Consider the following 23,253-nt stretch of genomic DNA (forward strand, 5'->3'; position numbering starts at 1 on the left):
AGATAGGAGAGTCAGGAAGGAGCGACAAGAGGGGCAACGATGACACATCCAGCCAGGTGAGAGGATGGCACCTGTGATTGGCTGTGGATGACGGCGCGTCATGGAAAATAATAGTTAGGTAAGCAATCTGGCCGACTACAAACAGTGCAAACAAGGCAAATGGATGAAGTGCCAAGGCAGGCAAATAGTTCAAGTCATGTGCTCTACGTCACCTGCTGATTGTTAGCTGCTGGACACAGTACATTTACCAGACTTACTTGCACAAGACGTATACCAGGCGATCCGATGCACCTAGGTTGTGTAGGGCCAATGTTTGGTTATGGTGCTTGTGGTATTTCTTATTCTTCAAATCCTGGTTTTCGTGGCAGATCGTGAGAACAGCATCCCTGAGGTTACACCTAGGAGTGTTCGCTGAAAAAAAAAAAAACATCAGGCATACATTAGGGAACACAGGAAAGGACTGTACACCTGTTTCGAATTCGACCATGTATTTTGTACGTATCCTATTCGTTATCTTTTGCAAAATAGTTGTCTGAATCCTGTTTCTCTGGGGTACTCAAACTGAGGATTATTCGTCCCTCTACTCCGTACACGATCCAAGTTTCCTTCCTTTTTTTTTCTTTTGGAATTTTAAGAATCAGTAAGATGTTTCTTCGAAAAAACCAGCTCCAAAAAACATTTTGACGTTTGAATGACCCGTAATCTCAATCATGTGACTAGGATAGATGAATCCATCTTGATCATCTGTATGGTACATCGGGTCTATTGATTGCATGACATGATAAAGCGAGGAGTGTGCTGCCTGTCTCATTGGAATAAGTGGCCGCAAGTCTAAATAACTAATACATATCATCTCTTTAAAAAATTATCATTCCATTACGGTCTGGAAAACGGCTGACTGGATGACATCTTCGCCCTTGATCTTTGGTTGTATTTGATGTTCTGTTCCAGGCCCCGAAGCTATTTGAGACATTGCGGATATGTTATTTCTGATCCGTCAGTGTCTTGTCACAGAAAAGGAGCCTTATGAACACCCCCAATATTTCGAGGCGGATAAATCCGACTATGAATGTGTGAAAGCCTGAGCAATGATGAATATCACACGCCAATTATCGAAATCTCTTTGTAGGACGATTATGCTCGAATAAAGTCGCATTGTTAACGTATATAACGGCACTAGAACACGGCTTACTCCAGCGCCGCGGGGGATATTTGGCCTGACTGCATGCTCCACCTCACCCTGTTCGCTTGTCTTGTATCAAACCCTGGCCATAGGTGGAATAGAAGAGCATATAACAGATAATAGAAATAGGGTCCAGGCGTCAAGCTTTCTTCTTCGATGCTGCCTTCGCTTTGGCAGCCTTTTTCCGATTACTTCGAATCATAACAACACCTAGGAATGAACCCACGACCGCAGATCCGAGTAGCGTCAGGATAACGGGAATACGGATTGCCCAGACACGGGGTGGGAAGAGGTCATGGAGTGGGTGGCCGTCATCGACAAAGGGCTATATTTGACAATCGAGAAAGTTGGTCAGAAGACATTTTCATCTGGCAACTTCGTTGCGCTGCGCGACCTCATCCCCCTTTTTTTCTTTCTGCGTTTGCGGCTCGAGAAAAGTGGTGAAATTATTCATCATACCATGAGTAGAGTCCATGCCGTGTAGTAAAGGTAAACAGCAGTTGCCACTAAAAGCATGGCCAATCCAATAAGTCGTCCAAACTGTTTGTGTATGAACAATTAGCAAATTTTTGATTCTTTACAGAGTAAGGAATGAAAAATCACCATCACTGCGAGGAGTAGAGGTAGCTCAGGTCCGGGGATTGAGTGAGGTAGCAGGTTAATCCCTAAATAGGGTTGAAAAAGAAAGAGCTATCAAGAAAATCAACGTTGCTAATTGCTGAATAGTAATCAGGGTGAGAAAGGTCAAATTCTCACCGGCTTCCTCCTGATTGAGTCGCGGTGGGCAAAATAACAGTCTGGAATCATTGTATATCACGTGATGGATTCAGGCGCTAAAACCATCATACCGTTTTTTTCTGCCATTTTGAACAAGCATTCATCCCAGCAAACACTTCCAGCCACGCAAGTGGTTACAATATCTTAATATGACTTGGAAGTAACGACAAACCGCATCACGTCCTGCTCGAAATGGAAGATCCGGTGATGCTACAGTCAGCAGTTCGTCTGCCTACTCCCCCACCGGGCGCGTCCTACTCTCCCCAGCCTTCTGGGACTCGAAAACGGTCACCACCATCCCGATCCCCTTCACCTGACCGACGTCGTTCTCCTCCAAACGGGACGTCTCGTGGAGGGCCTGACTTTCCTCATGGCGAGTCAAACAGTCATATGGAGAGAGAACATCAGCTCACCGAACGGCTTCGAATACGAGAAGCTCCTGCGAAGCCCCTGACCGAAGAAGAGAAGCAAGCTGCTGCGAAGGCGGAATATGAAAAACTGCTGAATATGCGCTCTGGTGGAACTTACATTCCTCCGGCGAAACTTAGAGCACTGCAAGCTCAGATCACTGATAAGACGAGCAAGGAGTATCAGCGGATGTCATGGGAGGCCCTGAAGAAATCCATTAACGGTTTGATCAACAAAGTCAACGTTTCGAACATCAAATTTATCGTTCCTGAGCTTTTTGGAGAGAATCTCGTTCGCGGAAGAGGTCTCTTTTGCCGAAGTATTATGAAAGCTCAGGCTGCTAGTTTGCCGTTTACGCCAATATATGCAGCCATGGCCGCGATTGTCAACACAAAACTTCCGCAGGTGGGAGAGCTTTTGCTAAATCGGCTCATAGTCCAGTTCCGCAAGGCCTTCAAGCGAAATGACAAAGCCGTTTGCATCTCGTCGACCACCTTTATTGCCCACTTGTGTAATCAACAGGTGGCACATGAAATGGTAGCTGCTCAAATCCTTCTGCTTTTGCTACACAAACCTACGGATGATAGTGTGGAGATTGCTGTTGGCCTTACTAGGGAGGTCGGACAATACTTGGAGGAAATGGGAGGGCCAATCGCGCTGGCTGTGTTTGACCAGTTCAGAAACATACTTCACGAGGCGGATATTGACAAGCGTGTTCAATATATGATCGAAGTTCTATTCCAGGTCCGAAAGGATCATTACAAAGATAACCCTGCTATCAAGGAAGAGCTCGATCTCGTCGAGGAGGAAGACCAGATCACGCATCGCATTAGTCTTGATGATGAAATCGATGTCCAAGATGGTCTGAATATATTTAAGTATGATGCTCAGTGGGAGGAACATGAAAATGCATATAAGAAGTTAAAAGCCGAGATTCTGGGCGAAGGGAGTGATGACGAAGACGGGGACGAGGGTGAATCGGATGAAAGCTCCGATGAGGATGAGGAAGACGAGAAAGACCAGCAGATGGACATTAAGGATCAGAGCAATACCGATCTTGTTAACCTCAGGAGGACGATCTATTTAACTATTATGTCGAGTATTGACTTTGAAGAATGCTGCCACAAACTCATGAAGATCACTTTGCCACCGGGACAGGAGTCGGAGTTGCCGTCCATGATCATCGAATGCTGCTCTCAGGAGCGGACTTATTCCAAGTTCTATGGCTTGATCGGGGAGCGTTTTGCGAAACTCAACCGTCTTTGGGCTGATCTGTTCGAAGAGGCCTTCATCAAATATTACGATACGATCCACCGCTACGAAACAAACCGTCTTCGGAACATTGCGAAATTCTTTGGACATATGCTCAGCTCGGACGCGATTGGCTGGCATGCGTTGTCCATTATTCATCTCAACGAAGAAGAGACAACATCTAGTAGCCGTATCTTTGTTAAAATACTATTCCAGGAACTGGCCGAAGTTCTTGGAATGGCGAAGCTGCAGGAAATTTTCAAGGATGATATACTCCAACCTAGTTTTGAGGGTTTGTTCCCGAGTGATAATCCAAGAAACACGCGTTTCTCGATCAATTACTTTACTAGTATTGGTATGGGTGTCCTCACAGAAGGGATGCGCGAGCATTTGAAGAATCTACCTAAACCTTCTTTTCCCGCCTTACCTGCACGAGCAGCAGAATCAGACTCAGAATCAGTCAGCTCATATTCAAGCTACTCGTCATACACTGGCTCTTCCAGGTCGCGCTCGTATTCTCGCTCTCGCTCACCCTCTCGTGGCCGAAGACGCTCCATCTCGTTCTCCCGCTCTCCCTCATCTCGAGGAAGAAGCCTTAGCAGAAGCAGTAGCAGAAGCTATAGCTCTACGCCATCCCGCTCACGGACACCTCCACCTAGGCGCCGGGATAGACAACCACCATACTCTCGGTCGCTATCTCCTGCGAGCCACAGATCTCGATCTGTCTCATATTCTCCTGTACGTCGTCGATCTCCTCTACGCAAGCGGTCAGATTCGCGGGGTCAGAAAGCAATCGCTAGCGGAAGAGGTAGCGGACGCTTTCCATCCCGCTCAATCAGCCCTCCCCGTCGCGGACGTGCCAAGGACACTCGCCACAGGTCGACAAGCTACTCACTCTCCCGATCCCCTCCACCCCGCTCAAGCAGGGGAAGGCGGCGAAGTTCTCTGTCTTTGCCACGCTCACGATCCCCCCCACCTCGCAAACCGAATAGGGCCAGGCGACGATCCCCTTCTAGATCTGTAACCCCGCCTCGCTCTAGAGCAATTAGAGGCCGGAGCAAGGACAGACGCCCATCCAGGTCCCCGTCACGTTCTGCTTCCCCACCCCCGCGCTCTAGGCGCAGATATAGCCGGTCTCCTACATCCCTTTCTCGTTCCCGATCTCCTCAGCGCTCGTTGACTCCACCACGACGTGTGCATCCACAACGTGATCGCCGTTGGGGCCGTGATGGTGGACGAAAACGTTCTCCTTCGCCGGCTGTTTCTCGATCCCGGTCTCCAGTTAGAGCACCACTGCCCAGTGGGCGTGCGAGGGCTGCTGATTTCTTGTAACGATGTTTATTATCTTCTTATTTTAACTGTCTTCTTTTTGATAATACGGTTTGTTGGGAAGAATAAAGAATAGCACAGCTTTGCTTCTGGGTGCGTGGTGAATACGCATGTAACAAAGGAATAAATGATGCTTCCTTTTTTTTTCTCGATGGAGTGACTCAGGGGTGGGGAGCGGAAGGGGGCTATTTCTTCCTTCCCCGCACTTTGAAATCAACTGAACTTCGTGATGTTCCTTTTCATTATTTACACACTTATGATCTTGTATTTCCTTGAAATTGGCTGGTGCACGCATTCTATCTCAAGACATATTTCCTGTAACATGATACCTGCTCAAACTCTTCTAGCTTGGTTACTTTCTCCAGCACAGCTATTTCTAAACCTATGTTACCACCATGTATTGTTCAGTATGTCAGTCCTTTTCTCTTGACGCCTTCCTTTTCTTTACTCCTTTGTTTTTGTTTTTGTTTTTTTTTTTTTTCACGAGAAAGAGAATACCATGTTTCACTGGAGCTATCGTCCTTCGTATCTGTATTTTAGAGCCTAGACTATAAATTAAAGATGTTCGTTGATCGAGGAAGTCTTATCATTAATTTTCACAAACAATTTTCTAACGTATTTTTTTTTTTTTTTTTTTTTTTTTTTTTTTTTTTTTTTTAGATTTACGCTTTGGAGTAATTGTGGCCCAGGGCACGCCTACTCTTTTTTGTTTTAATGATAGACAAAGAAAGCGAATTGGAATACAACCTGGGAAATTTATTTGTTGTGGAACTTGAATATCAGTCTGGAGAATAAAAAAGGAGAGATACCGCTAACAAAGCTGTTGGGTGTGCATTGTGGACCCAATTTCGGATGTTGGAAATCAACACAATGCTGGTAACTGAGGAAAAGGCGAGACTAGTCTTATTTTATAATAATTTGTTTCTAACTTGAGCAGAATGGGAAGTGTAAATAAAAAGAGATACGAAGATAATTCGAAAGGTGAAATAGTGGAAATGTAGCTGCCATTTATTCATATGAATATCAATGCAAGAGAAAAGGGTGTTATTTCTGAGGTGTGAGTATTTAGAATAATATTTCTCTCTGGTTCTGGCTAAGGCAAATTTCATGGTTTGCGCAAGTTATAATATAAGTTGGAGGGGAAGGGATATCAGAAGATATGAAAAAAAATAATAGAATTGTGGAAAAGGACGCGGTGGAGTGATAGATGGATCATAGGATGAAGATGAAAATTGGAGAGGCAAGCCAAAAAGGGGGGAGAAAAGTAAAACACCCCAACATTCCATCCTAGAAAAAAGAAAAAGTGAAGAAAAGGAATTAGCGTACGGGACTAGTTTCGAAGAGAAACCTCGTCTTTACAGGCTTGAAATGATTAATATAGAAGATCATTCAAGTAGATCTGATTCTGGGCCCCATCACATTCATAATGTAGAAGAGATTTTGCATCTCCTTCATCAATTGCCTTGCTTCCCTTCTCCATTCCAGCCGGTGTACCCGCACCTGCTCTGATCGAATCACTCAAAACTCGTTTTCACCTTCGTTGGGTGGAGGTCTTTGTTGAAATTGGACAAGCGAGCGGATATTCTTAAGGTGGGCTATATTTCCATCACTGTTCTGCGCAAGTCAAATTACGAGTATGTCAGCCATTGCGTGTTTCAGACCTGGCTTAATTAACTCATTTCACAGCCGAATCTCCTGAGTCCTGCAGGAAAGTTCATCTAGACGTGATACGATAAATTAGATGATATGGACATAAAACACAGCTATAGGGTCCAGCGAACACAGAATCGAGGACAAGGGATAGGTTTGACATTCAATCAGGGGGATGAGGGGGAAGAAATATGGTAAAAAAAAAGCGCAAGACATACATTCACAGCCAACTTTCTCGCCGCTAGATCTCCCAGCTTTCAGCCCGACCCTTGACCCATTGACTACCAACGGCTCGGTTCTTTTTGGGGAATCAGCCTCACTAGATCCTGGAGAGAGGCTAGTCGATCCTGTGGGCGACTTCCGATCTGTTGACAAAGATGCCGTCACCGCTGTCACGTCATTCGCGTTTCCATTTCCAATCCCTGTCCCGGCTTCCACTCTACTTCCACTCTCATTGGTGTTTTTGTTTCTAGCAAGTCGATAAGGCGTGAATACCGCCCCATTTCCACTACCACTGCTGCCTCCTCCATTGTCTCGGTCAATTCGTACTCGAATTCTGGAACCTTTGAAATATGCATTGTCAAATAGCGTGACAGCTCTTCGAGCCTCTTCCTTCGTTCGAAATGTAGCAGTTGCATAAGCCCTCGGGTGGCGACCTCCCCCTTTACGATCTTCGCGAATATCGCATCGCTCCACAGTACCAGCCGTCCGTAGATAGTCCTTCAAATTCTGCCAGGTGGTATCGATGGCAAGGTTCTGTATGCAAATGCTGCATGAAAAATTCACACCTAAATCCTGGCGAAAATTGTAAAAACTGTTACTGTTGCTAGTTTGGCGAGGCATGTTAACACTATTCAGTTCATAATGGGGCTGTGGGATGCACATTGCCGTGGAGTATCTGTGGATTGCAACGGATGAAGGTTCGAATTGCTGGCTCAGAATTGTCGTTGGCATCGGGAAATGGACATCGCTGGGATAAATCAATGGAAACTGGTAACCTAGCGAGTCTGTCGTAAGGGGAACGAGCTGATGCTGATGCTGGCAAGGAGAGTTTAAGTGGGTGACGAAATGGGCAAATTCTGATGATGTAGCGTAAGACGGAGGGGGGGAGAAGTTCCTGTGCCTGTTTGTGAGCCCATACGCATTTGAAACGTAGAGGGGACAAAAGCAGTTGAGTTTTTAAGGTCATACTTACTCAGGGGGCATAGCGCTCGTCGGGGAGGAGATAAGTGGTGGGCATCTTGGAGGACTCGAATATCCTCCAGCAGCATATGGCATTCGGCTTGGAGGTTGACTCTTGGTCGGTCCAGCAATGGGTTTGGTCGGCGCACTTGCGAGCGATAGTGTCACCGTCAAGCTATTACCATTCCACCCGTTCGTTGACAGCCTGTCTATCGCGCTGGTTAGAAGAATACGGTTTGACGGGCGATTGCCGCTAAATACTTACTATAAGTGCGCCACGCTTCATCTTCATTTTTCACTATGATTTGGCCAAGTCCAGTTGGATGCCCGTGACAATCATCGTAAACTACAGCCTGCCGTATGTGCAGAGCAGTTTGGCGGACAAGATCTTTCAGTTCCTGCCATCGACATTGAGGCGGGATCTGCACCGAAATGGGGATCCATAGTCAACGCTTCATCTTCGACAATCGAATGAACAATGGCATTGACACTGAGGAACAGAGAACAGATAAACTTACACCTTGAAGAAATACGACATATTCTTCATCTGTTGACCGAGAATTCCTCCGGCCATCTCGTTGTCTTGGTGACATTGGCATGATTTTCCGTGGAAGCTAAGGGAAATCCAGACCTGTTTGCACAGCAATATTAATTTCTTTTTTCCCCCCAATACAACAAAGGAAGGATATATTTAGATCAGGAGACTCTAAATGCAGCAAAGGAGGCAGGTTCCTGAGTGTTTGGTTTAGGGCGTACCTCTGTGGGAATATAAAGCTCCAAACGATCGCAAAAGTGTACAAAATTTGCCCCGAAAATGAGAATATTTTGACCCACCATATATATTTATTCCAGTTCCCGACGCTGGCGCCCTTCGACCCGCGAGTCCAAAGGGTAGAACAGGGCGGGGAGAGAGGAAGATGCGCTCATGAACAGGAAGAGCAAGTTGAAACTTAGCGGCACAAGATGTAAAACCCAGATAGAGAGAGTAGACCTAAGGGAAGAACAATGCAGCAAATAAAACAAAATGCACCGATGGGAGATATATTAGGGCCAAGGATGATTGTTTCGGAATATCAGTGAGCACGAGCAAGTCATAAAATGTTTGTCAAAACGTCAGGAAATGGCTGCAGAAAGATGGAGCTACCCCACGAAATGTATATAAAAGGCTCAAAAGATCGGTATTATGGAGAGGGAGATCTTTTCCAAGGAGGGACCTGTCCTCGGTGTTATCGCGGATCGCAGGCCGGCGTCCCTTCAAGATCAGGATAATTCAAATATCCACTGGAAAATGAGAGTATTGAGTGGGAATGGCGGGACTGATTGGCAGCAGCCACAGTGCGTCTATTGTCGAATTACAGCCAGCTGAATATTATTCGAAAAATAAGGCAACCATCACCAACTTTGAACCCTCTTTCGTACATCGAGGAGTCAGTTCATTAGATAACTATTCCGGAGAAAATATCTATGATCATCATTCCAAGGTGGCGCCCAACAGCGGTGTCTAGGCATGAATAGGGTCTGGGAGTGAGCTGAGGAATAAAATAATAAGTAACAGACTAGGAGATGGGCAAATATCAGTATCACATCTTACTGTATTGGATGCACAAACACTTATCATTCGGGGAATCCGTTTTTGCAGCCACATTAGCAATTCCGCACAATTCCATTACGTGCGGAGGCATTTTGCAGCGTTACCAATTCCCGATGCCTGACAGGAACGGAGGTTAGGACGAATGAGGAGGAGTCACACCACTGGCGAGTATGTGGCCTGTCATTGGTTATGCAGTAGCCAAAACTGGAAGAAGTTCATCCTGAACACCCAAATACAAAAATAAGACAAGACTGAAAAAGCAAGAAAGAAAAAAGAAAAGAAAAAAAGAAAACACGCCTGTCCACAGGTTTCTCGTAGGCGCTAAAGGAGAGATCTGGACGACCATTTTGACAAGCATTTAAAGCTAGTTCTCTCACGATGGAGGAGAAGCTGTCAGTCTATTTTGAGCCTTGGGCATCGTGTGGGTGATAAGGCCGATCCTAACCCATTTCTTTGCTTTTTCCTTAGGTAGGAACAAAGACAAAGAACTGCCATTATCGGCCAAGAAACCAAGCAAATACGGAAAATAAATAGGGCGGGTTGGGGCTGGCCCTGATTGTGAGAGTTTCCGACCTGTGATTTGGCCAGCATCGAAGCTTTAACCCCTCAAGTAACCCCCAGCGACGTTCGGCAACAGCAGTGACCACAAGCGGAGGTAAGCAAGCTCTGAGGGAAGTGGTCAGGAAATCAACAGGCTCCGGCCAAACCGGTCCCCCACCCGAAAAAAAATTAATGAAAAAACAGGTATCCATTTCCTTAGATCTGGGTCGTACTGCTGCTCTAGGCGGAATATGCTGTTCTGGAACCCTGAAAGTGGCTGAAAAATTAATGGGATGAAATAGATCTTAGATCATAAACCGATGATCTAGTGATTTTTATTTTGTTTTGTTTTATTTTGTTTTTGTTTTTGGGTGGGACGATCTTCTGAGAAGCCCTTGGTTAGCCAAGGTTCATCTGTTGGCACTGCTGTGCGCCATCCGAACGCAGTGCATATGAGCTGTCTAATACACGTACGGTCGGTGCCGCAAACATATCCATGGGTGACCTTACTTCTGCTCCTTCCGCCCTTTTTGGAAGTGCTTAAATGGGTTGTGGGAAGCACAACGTTGATTTCTGGGGCAAAATTGCCTGTCCACAATGGAAAGCCCTAATGGGGAGACACTAATCCAGGGGAAAACATGGAAGAGAAATTCGAAAAGAGTGAAAAAAGAAAAAAGAAAAACAATATGTCTCGAAGTTATCTGAGAAACTGACACTGGTGATTCGTAGAAATCATTACCCGGAAATCGGGCTTCCCCAGCACGGCTGCTGCAGAAACTAGGATTAACGAATAGAGCGAATCAACGTCTTAACCAGCAAGCCTGGGCAATGGCTCAAGGGATATGTCCATCATGATGCAGAAATGTCTTCCTAGGCTGGAAAATCGACTGGTGGTTCGGTCGAAAGACGTGAACGAGAAGACAATGGGCCTATGATTTTTGTCCCGCAGCAACTCCAGGTGCATATGCAAGTAGCATCGCCGGACGGGGTCATCGGCATGCGAGACTTTAATGTCAGGGCGTGAATGAACATGAGCACTGATGATTATTTTCTCCCACCTTGATATGTCAAGTTGTCAGCATATTGTTAGCGCGTGTATTAAGGCTAGCAGCATGGGCCTCCTAGCACCTCGCCTCTAGGATAATCGGAAATTTGGGAAGAAAATAAAGACTGACAGCTGTGATTGCAGAGTGCTCTTGTCCATCTTGTTGCCAGTTAGTTGCCCTCACTAGGTCTCTCGTCGCGTGTGGCAATGAAGCGGTTCTGCAGCAGCTTTGCGCCGCAAGGAGCTGAGTACATCACTGAAGAATCGTGGACAGCCCATGTATTTAGTCAGATGTATGCTCCATCTTGCTACTGTGCAGGCCCGATGTGGCTGGCTGTCGTGGTGGGGGAACTGTGAGGTACGAAAAGTGACGAGTCATTTTTGGACCAGGCGGCGCTCAAGTTCGCAGGTTCCTTGGCTATTGTTGAAGACCCTTCAGATGTAGGTCATTCTTGTCCCAATACCCATACCCAAGCGGTTGGAGATATTTCCAGTGTGCGAAAGTCTCGAGTTCCTCTCCAATTGCAATATCTCGAAGGGACTGAAGATCATCCATTTCATCTCGTCTATCTGGTAATCGTGCCGCGTTCCACTTTATTTTCCTCCCCGATTTCCTCCTCCTCAGGCAATAATTTGCGGTTTGTACAATAAAATGCTAATTTTATATTTTCCACAGGCCAAATCCTAGTATTTTTTTATCTCTTCTCATAATGGATATACATACTATTTCTTTCAACGCCCAGCAACAGACTTTCCTATCTGTGCTGGCTCCCCAATAACGGACTGGAAAAAGCTACCACCAATGCTCAGACGGAAAGATGATGCATACAATAGCTATCCCAGCTGGCAATCAATGGGTCTATCCCAGACCAGTTGCCTTAACCCCGCTTGGTCCCGAGCCCTCCCCGGGTCAAGGACCCTGAGCGTTCCGCTATTTGATGTATGATGGGCCCGCTCCTCACCATAGCCTGAGCGTTGACAAACTGCTGTCATTGGACTTGGGAGGAACCTCCGCTTGAGCTGAAACGACGCCAAATGTAGATCTCCGGATCCTCATTGCTGGGCTCGGAGCTCGGGGTGCCCGCCGGCCTTTGAACTCTACATAGTGAGGAATAAGGCGCGCTTCAAAATCTGTTCTATGAGGAGTGCAAGTGGAACCCTCAGTACTGGCGATATTAACTCATATCTCATGGACAATAATGCTCGTCGTCGCTGGTTCTTACATGTTTCTTTTTTTCTACCGCGCCCATTATCAGATGGAGGTCATTCGAGGAAATCAGAATATGTTGGTCAATTCTATTTCATACCCTCTGCTAGCTTGATAATAGAAGAGATCTCATGGAATAGACGCTTATGCCTGCCTGACTGTCAGTTAAATCCCTATCTATATACCTCAGGCGCTCTTGATATCCTCTAAGCGGCTTGCTATGCTCTACAAACTCGAAAATGCACTCATCACATGCCACCCACAATTATTTAAGAGACCGTCTACTCTGAACAAAGAAATAATATCACTCGTTCTACGAGAATAGAAATGGGCTTAGAGGGTCATAAGATTCCCACTTCTAACTACACACATATCTTAGCAAGAGCTTCCATCGCGCAAATTACCAAGTATGCTAGAGAGCAGGGAACACACATCGCCTAATCTCACTCTTCTCTTATTCATCACTGCTTTACCTTCTCCCACAACTAACTATTTAGCCGCACCTCCTTCCCCTTCCTGCCCGGCCCCAAGCGGAGAAGAATGTTGTAACAAGTGCGACTCGATTCTCATTATACAGCAGTACTGCTGATGAGTGAACCGTCCACTCACAAACCACGATTTAGCGATGTATTTTTTAACGAACGGCTACACGAACGGCTACCAGTTACGGTCGAGGTGCAGATCCTTTACACACCATTATTACTTGTAGAGATATAATCGATTCGATCATTTTTAACACAGTTAAAATCACATCAAGACAGCCATCTCCACGACCCCCATTTTAATATACAATCTAGACTACAGACTAATTTCTTCGATATACGCCCCCAGCTTCTTCCCCTTTCGTGCTCTAAGAAAAATGCCAGCACCGTTCACCTCAAAGCCGCATACATACCCACCAAGCAGGCAGCTAACGGGAACAAGCTTCGCATCCCGTTAAGCCCAATCCACTGACGCAAAAAACGCTCCGTCTCCGCCCTCGCCCCAACCTTGGCTATAGGCTCCGTCTCCACCAAACTGGCCTTCTCCAACAGCTCCTTATTGGTCTTCGTCATTGCAAGGATGGTGAACGGGACGATAGACAAGGTTAGCGCCCCGGCAGCGCAATACAGCGTGGATGTGTTCTGACCTGCCTCACGGAGGGATATAGTCCCGGAACGATCGGACCAGGCTAGGTAGAAGAATGCGGCTGCGGTGCAGAGGGCGATGGGCGGGTTCTGTGTTGCGCCGAGATGATAGACGTTTCGCCATAGCTTTGCGAGGGTGCTGGCGGAGAGGTTGCTTTCTTGGGCGGAGGTGAGGAGGGAGGGTGCGACATTTACACTGTAGGCGGCGATGTTGCCTGTGGAGTTGAAATGTGCTATTATTAGCATCTGGCAAATATTTTGGTCCTTACTCTGAGGACATTATGTGTGTGTGTGAGAGGGACGTTCAATATGTTATCTCTCGTACGTAGAGAGATAAACCGAGATATAAGATTCCCCTTGGGAATTGTATTGATGAATGGGTAGATAGGTACTATCTCTTCGGATTATCCAAGATGGAGTAACTGCGTACCAGAAAGCCAAGCTGCACCGCTCAAACCTACTGCCTGCGCGACACGGAAAGCGGTTGGACAAGAGGTCGTGTTCGTGGCCATTGTTGGGTTGGTTGAAATCAAAGGGAACTTGGTCTGGCGATTGCTTTTTGTTGACAAGGAAAGGATCTTTGTTGGGTAATAATGGCTTTCCGAGGCTACTTTATTTTGGTCGTTAATCGTCTCTGCCTAAATACCAAGGAAAAGTTGCTGTGACGTCACTTGGTTACAGATGCTGAAGCTGCACTGGACAACTGCCACATAATTAATACACCCCAAGCAATATTTCCTCACCGAACACTCGACTGTGCTCGTTACAAATTCTCATCCCCTGGCTGCAAGTTGGTACCACGGATTAAATCAGAGAAAGCTGAATCTGGAGCAATAGCGGTAGCTACTAATCAATTGAAATGGTTCCTGTTTTGATGTACAGCGGCTACATTGTTTGAGAAGAAGTCTTCGAATGAGAATAACTAAACAACTATATCAATTCAACAAATGGATGTAAGTCAATATCCGCAAAGTGGGCAGGATTGTCGCTCCATATAACAGTTTTCGCGCGCCAACCTTCATGAATGTGGCCAAAGCAGTGCATCTGGGGTCGGCTTCTTGCAATGGCTGTGAAGAGATGGGGACATTCCACTCTCTGATGGCTGACAGTGTAGTCCATAACACCTCTGGGTGGTCCATGGGTGATGACTACATTGACGCTGTCCTCAAGAGCAAAATCATGCCCGGTGTTGGGATTGTACTGAAACCCCCCCCAGTCCTGTGCAGATGGAGTAAATAGGCTGGCGTAAACGGTCAGAAATGCGTTTTTTATCAAAGTAAAGCGGTGAATCCCTTCATCTAGCAGCATAATACCCATGGACGCAGCATCCTTAAAGAGTTGGGCTAGTGGCTGTCTCCGCAAACTTGGCCGTCGTCGATATCTGATCGCTCATTTTAAAGGACATAACGCCTCTAATCAATCCGAACGCGTTTGGTCGCAAAGGAGACTTTCGCCGGAAATCTTTGGCACTCGTTTAGTCATATCATCTTGAAGAATGGGAGAAGTATGGGAGCCCGTGGATAACAGAGACCAAGAGAGCACGAGGACAAGGACAAGGACAAGGACAAGGACAGCAAAGCCCCCCCCCTCATTTCAGTCAACTTTCTTCACCAGTACTACAACGCAAATAGCCCAATTTCCGACACCAATATAGCCCATATTCCTGAAATTCCCTTTATTTCGTCGCAGGGCGGTTGCGATATCTTTAAATGCAGATATCAAGATCATGAGAGGTAGGAATAAGCAAGGGGGAGCAACTGCTCCAAATGCCAATTTCGATGAAGGATCGAATTCCGCTATAGATGCGGAACGAGTTTCACCACCGTTTTGTGAAGTGCTCAGGTGTATTGCCAAGGATGATAAGAATAGCGATTCGCTACGTACTGAGTATGCGGTGGGCTAAAATGCCCACTATCTGAACAATATGCGAAACCTTCTCCAATATTTTTTCTGAGATGCAGGGAGCCACTGGGGATCGGGAAGTAGCCGTTCCGCCACAAAATCATCAGATTCTCGGGGACATCCACATCGGGGAGACGACCCTACCCCCTCCTCCTCCTCTTTACGTTGTGCCGGATGACATCGCCAACGACCCGGGCTACCGCACCTTCCCCCATTCCTCTCCTCGGAAATGGGCAATATCGCAAATGTCCCAACCTGCACCGGCTCAAATAGCACCGGTACACCGAGACACGCAACCTGTCCTTGGAGAGAACTCCAAACCTATGTCAGATTCGCTGTGGATTTCAACCGCTCGGGAACAGGGTTCAATTTCGAATTCGTCGAAGATCCCATCGGAGCGGATGAATTCGTTAACACTCACATCCGAAAGGGGAGATATTAGAGTCTTGGTATCTGTAAAGTTCCAGATAATAATTGAGACTGTAATTGATAACTAGTTGCATTGGTGTGACTAAGCTCGGCAAACAAGCCTGCTTGAGATGGAGTGGAATTGGACTCCCCAATCTTCACTGGCAATAAATAATAGATAGTGCTGCGAATGTCGGTTTTAGAGGGCTATTCCATTTAAAAAGAGTCATAGTTCAGCTGCCAGCATTGATTGTGGATGAATATATTGGCTCACCACATTACCCGCTTCTAAAATTAGAAACGAAGGTTACTGTGATAATAGTAATATATGCTTAAAAAAAATGTTATCTAGCAGAAGAAATACAATATTTTGAAAAGCTGTTGAAAATTAGCCTAAACTAGTAATCTATTAGAACAGAGTACAGAAGCAAAAAGCACGGAATTTTAAGATAGATACGTAGACAGACAAACAAATAGATAGAATAGCCAAAAAAAAAATATAAGAATGTTAACCAATTAAGAAATAAATCACTACCTTCCATAATAAAACAGCAGCCAAGAAAAGTCAAAAGGAAATATGGCGAGGTCTGGGAATAAGCAGTACATCTGAGAGAATTCTTTGATTCGAAATAAAAAAATAACAGAAGAAAGGGGGGGGGGGGGGGAGGAGAATTATTTCTTGGGTTAAATAAGATTTTTCATTTTTATTTTTTAGATCATCGCGTTGAGCTCTCCTGGAGGGTTAGTTCCACTCCTGTTATTGTTTTCGCGTTTTTTTACACATAACTTTACTCCCGTAAATGCGAATTGGGGATATCATTTCGTTAGAATACATGTAGATAGTTCATTGCAAAATTGGGAATCATGGATTTAAAAAAGAAAAGTCCGTCTTCACTCAGAATATCTCGCTATGTTTTTGCCGGCGCCCACCAGGATGTAGCCCGTATTACCGTCAAGAGAAAATATATACACATCATATGTATAAAAAGCAACAGAAGCAGAGGCACCGCTGATTCCGGATCTACCTTCAGAACAAGAAATATAGAAAAAAGAATTGAAAACCAGGCAGAACCGAAGATTCCTTCCCGAGGGATCTGAACGGATGTTGCGCAGGTTGTGTGTGCCGAGTGTGAGGTTGGATCAAAAGGTCAGCTGAACGTGGGCGGTGTGGTTGTGAACGTGAAAACCTTCGAGAAAGCGCTGCGGAAGGGGTCGATTGGCGATGATTACCGAGAAGGAAACCGAAACGCAGCAGAGTAACGGTAGCTTTCTTTCGTTTTCTTGGCAAGGAGGGTGAAGAAAACCAGCCACGCCACGAACGAAGGAGAACCCGGACCAAGCCAAGAGTCAGAAGCTGAAAAACACACACGAGGAAGTGATTTCGCGGAATCCTTCTGTAATCGAAAATGGATTGTGGTGGCGGAAACGACGAAGGGGAAAAAATAAAACAAGGGCTGGAAGAGGTTGAGAATAAAAACGAGACGTGAGACATGAGGGGTTGGTTGGTTTCCGAAAATAGCAAGTCGCACTCGCACAGTCGGCGGGATCCCGTGATGTTGTGTTGTCCGGAGATTCGGAATGACAGGACAGGACGAGTGCGATAAACAATAAAAATAAGAAAACCCCTCCCCATCCGTCCCCGGAGCCTGTGATAGGCGGGGAAGGTTTGATTTCACCGCCCATGGGCAAAGAGGGAAATATCATATGGATAATAGGCGGTGAGGATAATTCTGGATTCAAACAAGATGAGAAACCAGGAGGACGGTCGGGTCGGAAATGGGTCGCGCGGAAAAGGCGAATGCGAAGGTGAAGGACGACTCTTGGGTGAGGGGTACCTAAGGCATTCAACGGCCATCGTCATCTTTGGGCCCTGGGCAAGGTTGTCCTGGTGAGTTGGTTGCTAAAGCCTCTTTCCGTTATCTTCGCATCTGACCAGCATCTACATCATTGGCCAGGAACACTGATGTCATTTTGCTTCTTGGGTTCAAACGAGGGCATTGTCTTGATTCGATTGGTCGGCATGTTGGTTGTTTTATGCGTTGGGAATTTGCACATTTCAATATCGCCCAAAATATTCCTTTTTTTTTTCATGCTTTGTTGCTTTTTCTTCCATTTTCTTCCATTTTCGTCCATCGGTGGGCGAAAAGATGAATTTTTTTTTAAAGTGTCTGATGAAATGAAAAAGTTACGGGTTTGGTTTGAGGTAAGGATTTTTGGTTGTGTTGGGGTATGCGGTGGCTTGTTTTTTCTTGCAGCTTTTTTTTTGTGCGCGTAGAAATAAGCGTATGGTTTGGTATTGTTATTGTTGAACTTTCTGGCTTTTCTGCCCTTGAGTTTTCCTTCCGGGGGTTGCTTTCAGCGATTATTGAAGCCAACCATCGACGCACAGCGGCTACAATAGTAGGAATTAACACCGAATCGAACAATACCGGGGGAGGATGAGGCATGTTCGAGGGAGAGGGATCGCTGGCATCTTGAGCAGCGAACAATATCGAAGGTGGACACAACAGTCTTCGAAGACTCGGAGGAGGAGCGGGGAGTCAGTCCTGTGCTGGAGGTATTGGAGGAAGACTCCTGCATTGAGGCAGAAGTCGAGCTCATGATGTACTGGGAAATGCGGTTTGCGTCGCGAAGAGGTCGCTGGGTGAGCGCGGAAATTTTGAGCGAGATAGAGATCGTAGGAGACTCGAGAGAATCGAGAGAGTTGAGAAAGAACGGGCAGATGAGAAGTGATGCAACAAGGACCTTGAGGCAGGGTAATATACTGTTTGAATCGGCTGGTAAAACGAGTTAAATGTACCCAAGGCTCCGGGAATGGCGGTGTTCAGGCGAGCATGTGCAGGATCGGTTTCCGGATAAGATCAGGCAAAACAGGGCGAGCAGAGCAGGAACAGGGGGAGGAAAAAGCGGCTGGTGTGGAAAACCACAGCAACGAAAACCCAAGTAGAAGAACAACGGCCTTGATCCCTGACCAGTGATGATCGAGCCTTTCTCCCAGCGACCAAGGGAGACAGATATGCAGCCGTAATGCACACAGGGATTTTTCCGATTCTGATTTCGTGGAGTTGTTGGGCTGTAACCTGCCTCGTAAGCGACGAAACAAAGAGGGCTTGGTTTGAATGTTTCAATGGGCGAGGGTGGGAATTAAAAATGGGACTCGGGCAGGGCTATCTAAGATTTTTTTTAAATACTGGCGGTCCGGCAGCAGGGGGAGCAGGTATAGAGTGCTTTGGGAATTAGCGAAAAGGTACGTGTACTGCGCGAAGAATTTAAAACAAGTGGAGATAGCTGTCAAGAAGTTTGGGCGATGGGCAAGATAAACACGATTGAAGAAATATAATAAATCTCAAACAAACTAGGGGTTCCTAGAGATGATTCCTGGGGGAAATAACGAGAGCATCCACAGCCAGTCGCAGGCACCAGCGCAGTGGATCGGGGACGCGCCGACGGATCAGCGAACAAATAAGCACAGCCAGCCCAGCAGCCGCAGGAGAAGATGAATGCAAGTCAGACGACGGCTTTTATCGTGTCCAGGTGCCTCTGGAAAGGTCGATGCCTGACAGTCAACAGACAGTGTCAACTCTTGACTCAAAAGTTGTCAAAGCTCTCCCATCCACAAACCACGGTTCGACCAAGAGTCATAGATACCATCGAATCAAAGCGTCATGGATCCAGACCCAGAGGCGCTGCTACAATTTTAATTTTCATCTCTTCAGAGAAACTTTCTACGCCAAATAAACTTCCAGTGATCCCGGATATTGATGATTGACTACGAGCAACTATCTCGAAGAAAACAATTCCTTCCATTCGAGTAATTTCTTCCATGAGGAATCCTCAGCGCCCGCACCAGAACCAGAACCAGAACCATGGAATCTCTTCAGAAGACAACACGGCTCTCCGCTCCGGTCCAGCTCGGCCTCGTGGGGAGGCAAACGTGCTGATACGAGACCTGCACACCCAACAAATCCAGCGGCGTGATTCGCTCTTCGCCAGCATATCGCCCTGGCACCAGCCTAACTAAGCCCCACCGTCGGCCTCCTTGGCTCCGGTTGCCCTGTGTTCCTAACGGATTTCCTTCGACTAGGAATACTACGATGTGATTCCTGTATGCATGCGTGTCTTGAAGGTTGGTGGGTAAAAAAAGAAGAAGGACCCTGAAGAGGGAACCATGGCCATGCAGGATGACAGCATCGTACATGAAACAATCCCTCGTGCTGCGTGTGTGCATGCGTGTGTGTGTGGGGGCGGTGTTTCTTGTGTAAAAATAAATAAAAAAAAACAAAGATTTACTCTCCTACATCTCACCGAGTGAGTAGGTAATCCGTGCGTACGTGCGTGCGAGTGACTGATAGATAGGAAAAGAGATGACTCGACTGTGATCTGGTGTAGTTATTCATTTAGAAATACGTGCGTCGCCTCCCTCGTCGTTTCCGCAGCCTTCCTTTTCTCCAGGTAACTCGGATCCGCGGATCTTGGGGTTTTTGTGTTTCTCAGCCACGCCCCAACCATGCGGTTTCGAGTTGAATGAATATAGACATAAAAAAGATAAAAGTAGATAAATGCCGGTGATAAAGTATGAGAGAGACAAGAAGCACCGAAAGAACGAAACAAAAACATCAATAGAGAGCCCAACAAAGAGTAAGATAACCACAAAAAAGGAGGAGAGTTTGAAACGCCGCCCCACCTGTCCCATGTCAACCTCCTCCCGCCAAAACAACCCCCTTCTGGATTGATCAATCTCGACCTTTGGCCGCGCCCCCGGAGTGACCAATACGTCCAAAGATCATACAGAGATATGCTGGGCTGCTTTTCGTCTACAGTATCAGAGTTCCTGCTGGGTACCTTGTCCGCAGAGCCCAGGGGGGGTTATGGGTGTGGAAATTCGGTAACTACGGATGAACCTGAGAGCGCCCAACTTAAATTCAAGAAGTCAACTCCTGCAGTATTTCGAATATCTGATTTACACCGAGAGCCAAAGCACTTCACTTATGACTCTCACATCACATGAAGGGTGTGGATTCATAGTTGAAAAGTAGTGCTGCAAATGAATAATAGTAATGAACATGACAATGAATATGCGCCATTCAATCCAGTTACCCCATCTATTTTTAATTAATATTAAGTAATTGATTTCGCCATGTATCGAATGGAATGGCTGAGGAGTAAGGTGGATTAGACTCTTGTATACATGTATACATGCATATATCTCCTTGTAGCCATGCATGAGAAAGGGTAATTTGAAATTCTTGCGTCTTAACGTGCAGACGTCGCTCAAGGTGACCTGCATGAGTCCATGAGGACAGGGGTGATATACTGCTTTTGCTAACTCTTTGTCTATCTCGGGGGTAAACGTTAGTTTTTTCATAGTATACATATCAACAAGTGTGTAAGAAACCTGCACAGGTACAGGTGTATGTATTCATTCCATCGCTTATCTGGGCTCAAAAACAATTGCGGTAGGGTTCGGCAACCAGGGAGCGCGAATGTGGGATAGCATATGTAGTATCTTTCATCTCCTTTGTCTTTCCCCTTTTGCTTCCTTGCAGAACTACCCGCCTCATCCTGACGGGAAGGACGGACGTGCATGCACGACGGAAGATCGGCAGGCGGGGATTCTAAACGATGCATCCGCTGCACAGGCGAGGCAGACAGGATGCACGCGATCCGTTCTGCGTATATAGACGGCGTATATCAAAGCGCAGACTGCATGAACGAGATATCACTACTCGATACATGTATACACCTCTTTTTACCCCATGATTCTGTTGTTGCTGTTGTTACTCTAGAACGAACCTGGCAGGCGAGATCCTGTAGTTTGACTAGCTTTGTGCGACAACTTAATAACTTACTTTACCCCCTTACCATTCCTTCGCTTACCAGGGGGCGTTGTTTATTTTTTTCATTTTGTTCTGTGCCCCTGGGGGCATCTTGCATTGTTCATCTCCGTTTAATGTTACCTACCAGCGAGCTAGGTTTACTAGTAGTATTGGGATTAAGAGAGAATTGTATGCATGGGGTGCTTGGAAAGCCAAAGAAAGCCAGAAGCAACATGTACGCAGGTAAGCAGGTTATTACAACTAGTTAACTAGCTACTTAGTTAGATATGCCCGCAATATGTTGATAAACGCTTCTTCTGAGTTACCACCGAGCAGGAATGTCACTGAATGGGCGTTCAGCGTAAAATCTGTAAAGAATAATGGCATATAAACTTCGTTGGTTGTCAAGACTTCTCTATTTATGTAATGCCGAGTAGTCATTACTAACTAGTTACCTAGGTAGGAATTAGTTAGCCACACTACGTCAACAGATGAACAAGTTTTCCAGCAAGCGCATTCAGCACTCTCCCTTGTCGTTGGATATTTGTCTGAACTTGCAACCTACGCTGCATTCTGCCAAAAACATGGGCACTGTCCTCAGGCCACCCTCTTCCAATTAACCTGACGATACACCGTTGCTCAAAACGACCCTGTCAGACTGTCTCGCTTCACACAGCATCGTTCCAGGTTTGCTCGCCGTCTTATATCTATACCCCACTGCTTGCTTCATCTACCCCGCCTCAACTCCAATTCAGCCAGTTCAGCCATGGGGGGTTCTCCAAACCTCTACGTATTCCCTGACACCGACGTTCTTGCAACACAGCTTCGGAAATATGTCCTGAAGTCCCAGAACACAGCCATTGCCAGACATGACGTTTTCCGCGTCGCCGTCTCTGGTGGCTCGCTGCCAGCTGTCCTTGCCAAGGCACTCCTCGCCCCCACCAACGGCAGTGAAGAAGACAGCCCCCGATTTTCCTCATGGGAGATCTTCTTTGCCGATGAACGAGTCGTACCACTAGATCACGAAGACAGCAATTATCGCCTCGTAAAGACTGAACTACTCGATAAGATCCCCCCAGAGCTCGGAACGCCTATAGTCCACCCAATCGATATTACACATATCTCTGACGATGATCCGCAGGAAGTAGCAGACCAGTATCAGGAAGAACTGATGCACTCCTTCGCTGCCAAGGACAGCGTGAAGTTGCCCGTCTTCGACCTCCTTCTGCTCGGCTGTGGCCCAGATGGACATACCTGCAGCCTGTTCCCTGGCCATGAACTCCTTCGCGAATCAGACGCCTGGGTCGCACCAATTTCGGATTCGCCCAAGCCGCCACCTAAGCGCATTACGCTCACGCTGCCAGTTGTTATACATGGGCTGAGAATTGCTTTTGTGGCGACGGGTGGAGGGAAGAAGGACATCATGAGGCGGATCTTTGATACAGAGGACGGGAGGAGTCTGCCATGCGCTTTGGTGAATGCCGCTGGTGCGGAGAAAGTGAGCTGGTTTACAGATACTCATGCTACGGAGGGAGTGGCGTTTCCTTCAAAGGGCAATCTCTGAACGACTTGAGTTAAACGGGAAATTTTTTTCATTGTATTTTTTTATTTTTATTTTTCTTCCCGCTTCTGATGTGTACTTTCGTCTCAGCTCTATGCGTTATGGGATGACGAGGGAGATTGCTTGGGCAGAAAAAGACAACAGAAAATTGTTTTTATTTTATAGGACTCTTTCGACTGATACCCAGCTGATGGCAGGGCATGCTATGCAGATGTTCTTATTCCCACCAGCTCTGCTGATATTCTATTTTTTTTTCTCAGAATCTTTCTTTCACCT

General features: G+C 46.4%; 9 protein-coding genes across 9 annotated transcripts; 5 read left to right on the forward strand and 4 right to left on the reverse strand.

Annotated features, from left to right (window-relative positions):
* Nucleotides 1–1,322: 1,322 nt before the first annotated feature.
* HCBG_00649 (dolichyl-phosphate mannosyltransferase polypeptide 2) lies at nucleotides 1,323–1,699 on the reverse strand (the record flags this gene model as incomplete). Its single annotated transcript, XM_045427699.1, has 2 exons — nucleotides 1,323–1,508; nucleotides 1,643–1,699. The coding sequence occupies 2 exons, from the start codon at nucleotides 1,697–1,699 to the stop codon at nucleotides 1,323–1,325; spliced, it is 243 nt and encodes an 80-aa protein (XP_045291674.1).
* A 453-nt stretch (nucleotides 1,700–2,152) lies between these two features.
* HCBG_00650 (pre-mRNA-splicing factor cwc22) lies at nucleotides 2,153–4,951 on the forward strand (the record flags this gene model as incomplete). Its single annotated transcript, XM_045427700.1, has 1 exon — nucleotides 2,153–4,951. One exon carries the CDS (start codon nucleotides 2,153–2,155, stop codon nucleotides 4,949–4,951), a length of 2,799 nt encoding a protein of 932 aa, XP_045291675.1.
* A 1,677-nt stretch (nucleotides 4,952–6,628) lies between these two features.
* On the reverse strand, nucleotides 6,629–8,379 carry HCBG_00651 (RNA binding protein; the record flags this gene model as incomplete). Its single annotated transcript, XM_045427701.1, has 5 exons — nucleotides 6,629–6,666; nucleotides 6,817–7,715; nucleotides 7,794–7,989; nucleotides 8,046–8,202; nucleotides 8,299–8,379. The coding sequence occupies 5 exons, from the start codon at nucleotides 8,377–8,379 to the stop codon at nucleotides 6,629–6,631; spliced, it is 1,371 nt and encodes a 456-aa protein (XP_045291676.1).
* A 708-nt stretch (nucleotides 8,380–9,087) lies between these two features.
* HCBG_00652 (uncharacterized protein) lies at nucleotides 9,088–10,208 on the forward strand (the record flags this gene model as incomplete). The annotated part of the gene is made up of 4 exons (XM_045427702.1): nucleotides 9,088–9,207; nucleotides 9,429–9,539; nucleotides 9,960–10,026; nucleotides 10,132–10,208. The coding sequence occupies 4 exons, from the start codon at nucleotides 9,088–9,090 to the stop codon at nucleotides 10,206–10,208; spliced, it is 375 nt and encodes a 124-aa protein (XP_045291677.1).
* A 2,692-nt stretch (nucleotides 10,209–12,900) lies between these two features.
* Nucleotides 12,901–13,842, reverse strand: HCBG_00653 (uncharacterized protein; the record flags this gene model as incomplete). Its single annotated transcript, XM_045427703.1, has 2 exons — nucleotides 12,901–13,505; nucleotides 13,721–13,842. 2 exons carry the CDS (start codon nucleotides 13,800–13,802, stop codon nucleotides 13,036–13,038), a joined length of 552 nt encoding a protein of 183 aa, XP_045291678.1.
* A 1,403-nt stretch (nucleotides 13,843–15,245) lies between these two features.
* On the forward strand, nucleotides 15,246–15,689 carry HCBG_00654 (uncharacterized protein; the record flags this gene model as incomplete). Its single annotated transcript, XM_045427704.1, has 1 exon — nucleotides 15,246–15,689. The coding sequence occupies one exon, from the start codon at nucleotides 15,246–15,248 to the stop codon at nucleotides 15,687–15,689; it is 444 nt and encodes a 147-aa protein (XP_045291679.1).
* A 1,656-nt stretch (nucleotides 15,690–17,345) lies between these two features.
* HCBG_00655 (uncharacterized protein) lies at nucleotides 17,346–18,578 on the forward strand (the record flags this gene model as incomplete). Its single annotated transcript, XM_045427705.1, has 4 exons — nucleotides 17,346–17,488; nucleotides 17,556–17,622; nucleotides 18,038–18,356; nucleotides 18,406–18,578. The coding sequence occupies 4 exons, from the start codon at nucleotides 17,346–17,348 to the stop codon at nucleotides 18,576–18,578; spliced, it is 702 nt and encodes a 233-aa protein (XP_045291680.1).
* Nucleotides 18,579–19,477: 899 nt separating this feature from the next.
* On the reverse strand, nucleotides 19,478–19,798 carry HCBG_00656 (uncharacterized protein; the record flags this gene model as incomplete). The annotated part of the gene is made up of 1 exon (XM_045427706.1): nucleotides 19,478–19,798. One exon carries the CDS (start codon nucleotides 19,796–19,798, stop codon nucleotides 19,478–19,480), a length of 321 nt encoding a protein of 106 aa, XP_045291681.1.
* A 2,384-nt stretch (nucleotides 19,799–22,182) lies between these two features.
* HCBG_00657 (6-phosphogluconolactonase) lies at nucleotides 22,183–22,980 on the forward strand (the record flags this gene model as incomplete). The annotated part of the gene is made up of 1 exon (XM_045427707.1): nucleotides 22,183–22,980. One exon carries the CDS (start codon nucleotides 22,183–22,185, stop codon nucleotides 22,978–22,980), a length of 798 nt encoding a protein of 265 aa, XP_045291682.1.
* Between the last annotated feature and the right edge of the window lie 273 nt (nucleotides 22,981–23,253).

Source organism: Histoplasma capsulatum, assembly GCF_000150115.1.
Source record: "Histoplasma capsulatum G186AR genomic scaffold supercont2.1, whole genome shotgun sequence".
Classification (NCBI taxonomy): domain Eukaryota; kingdom Fungi; phylum Ascomycota; class Eurotiomycetes; order Onygenales; family Ajellomycetaceae; genus Histoplasma; species Histoplasma capsulatum.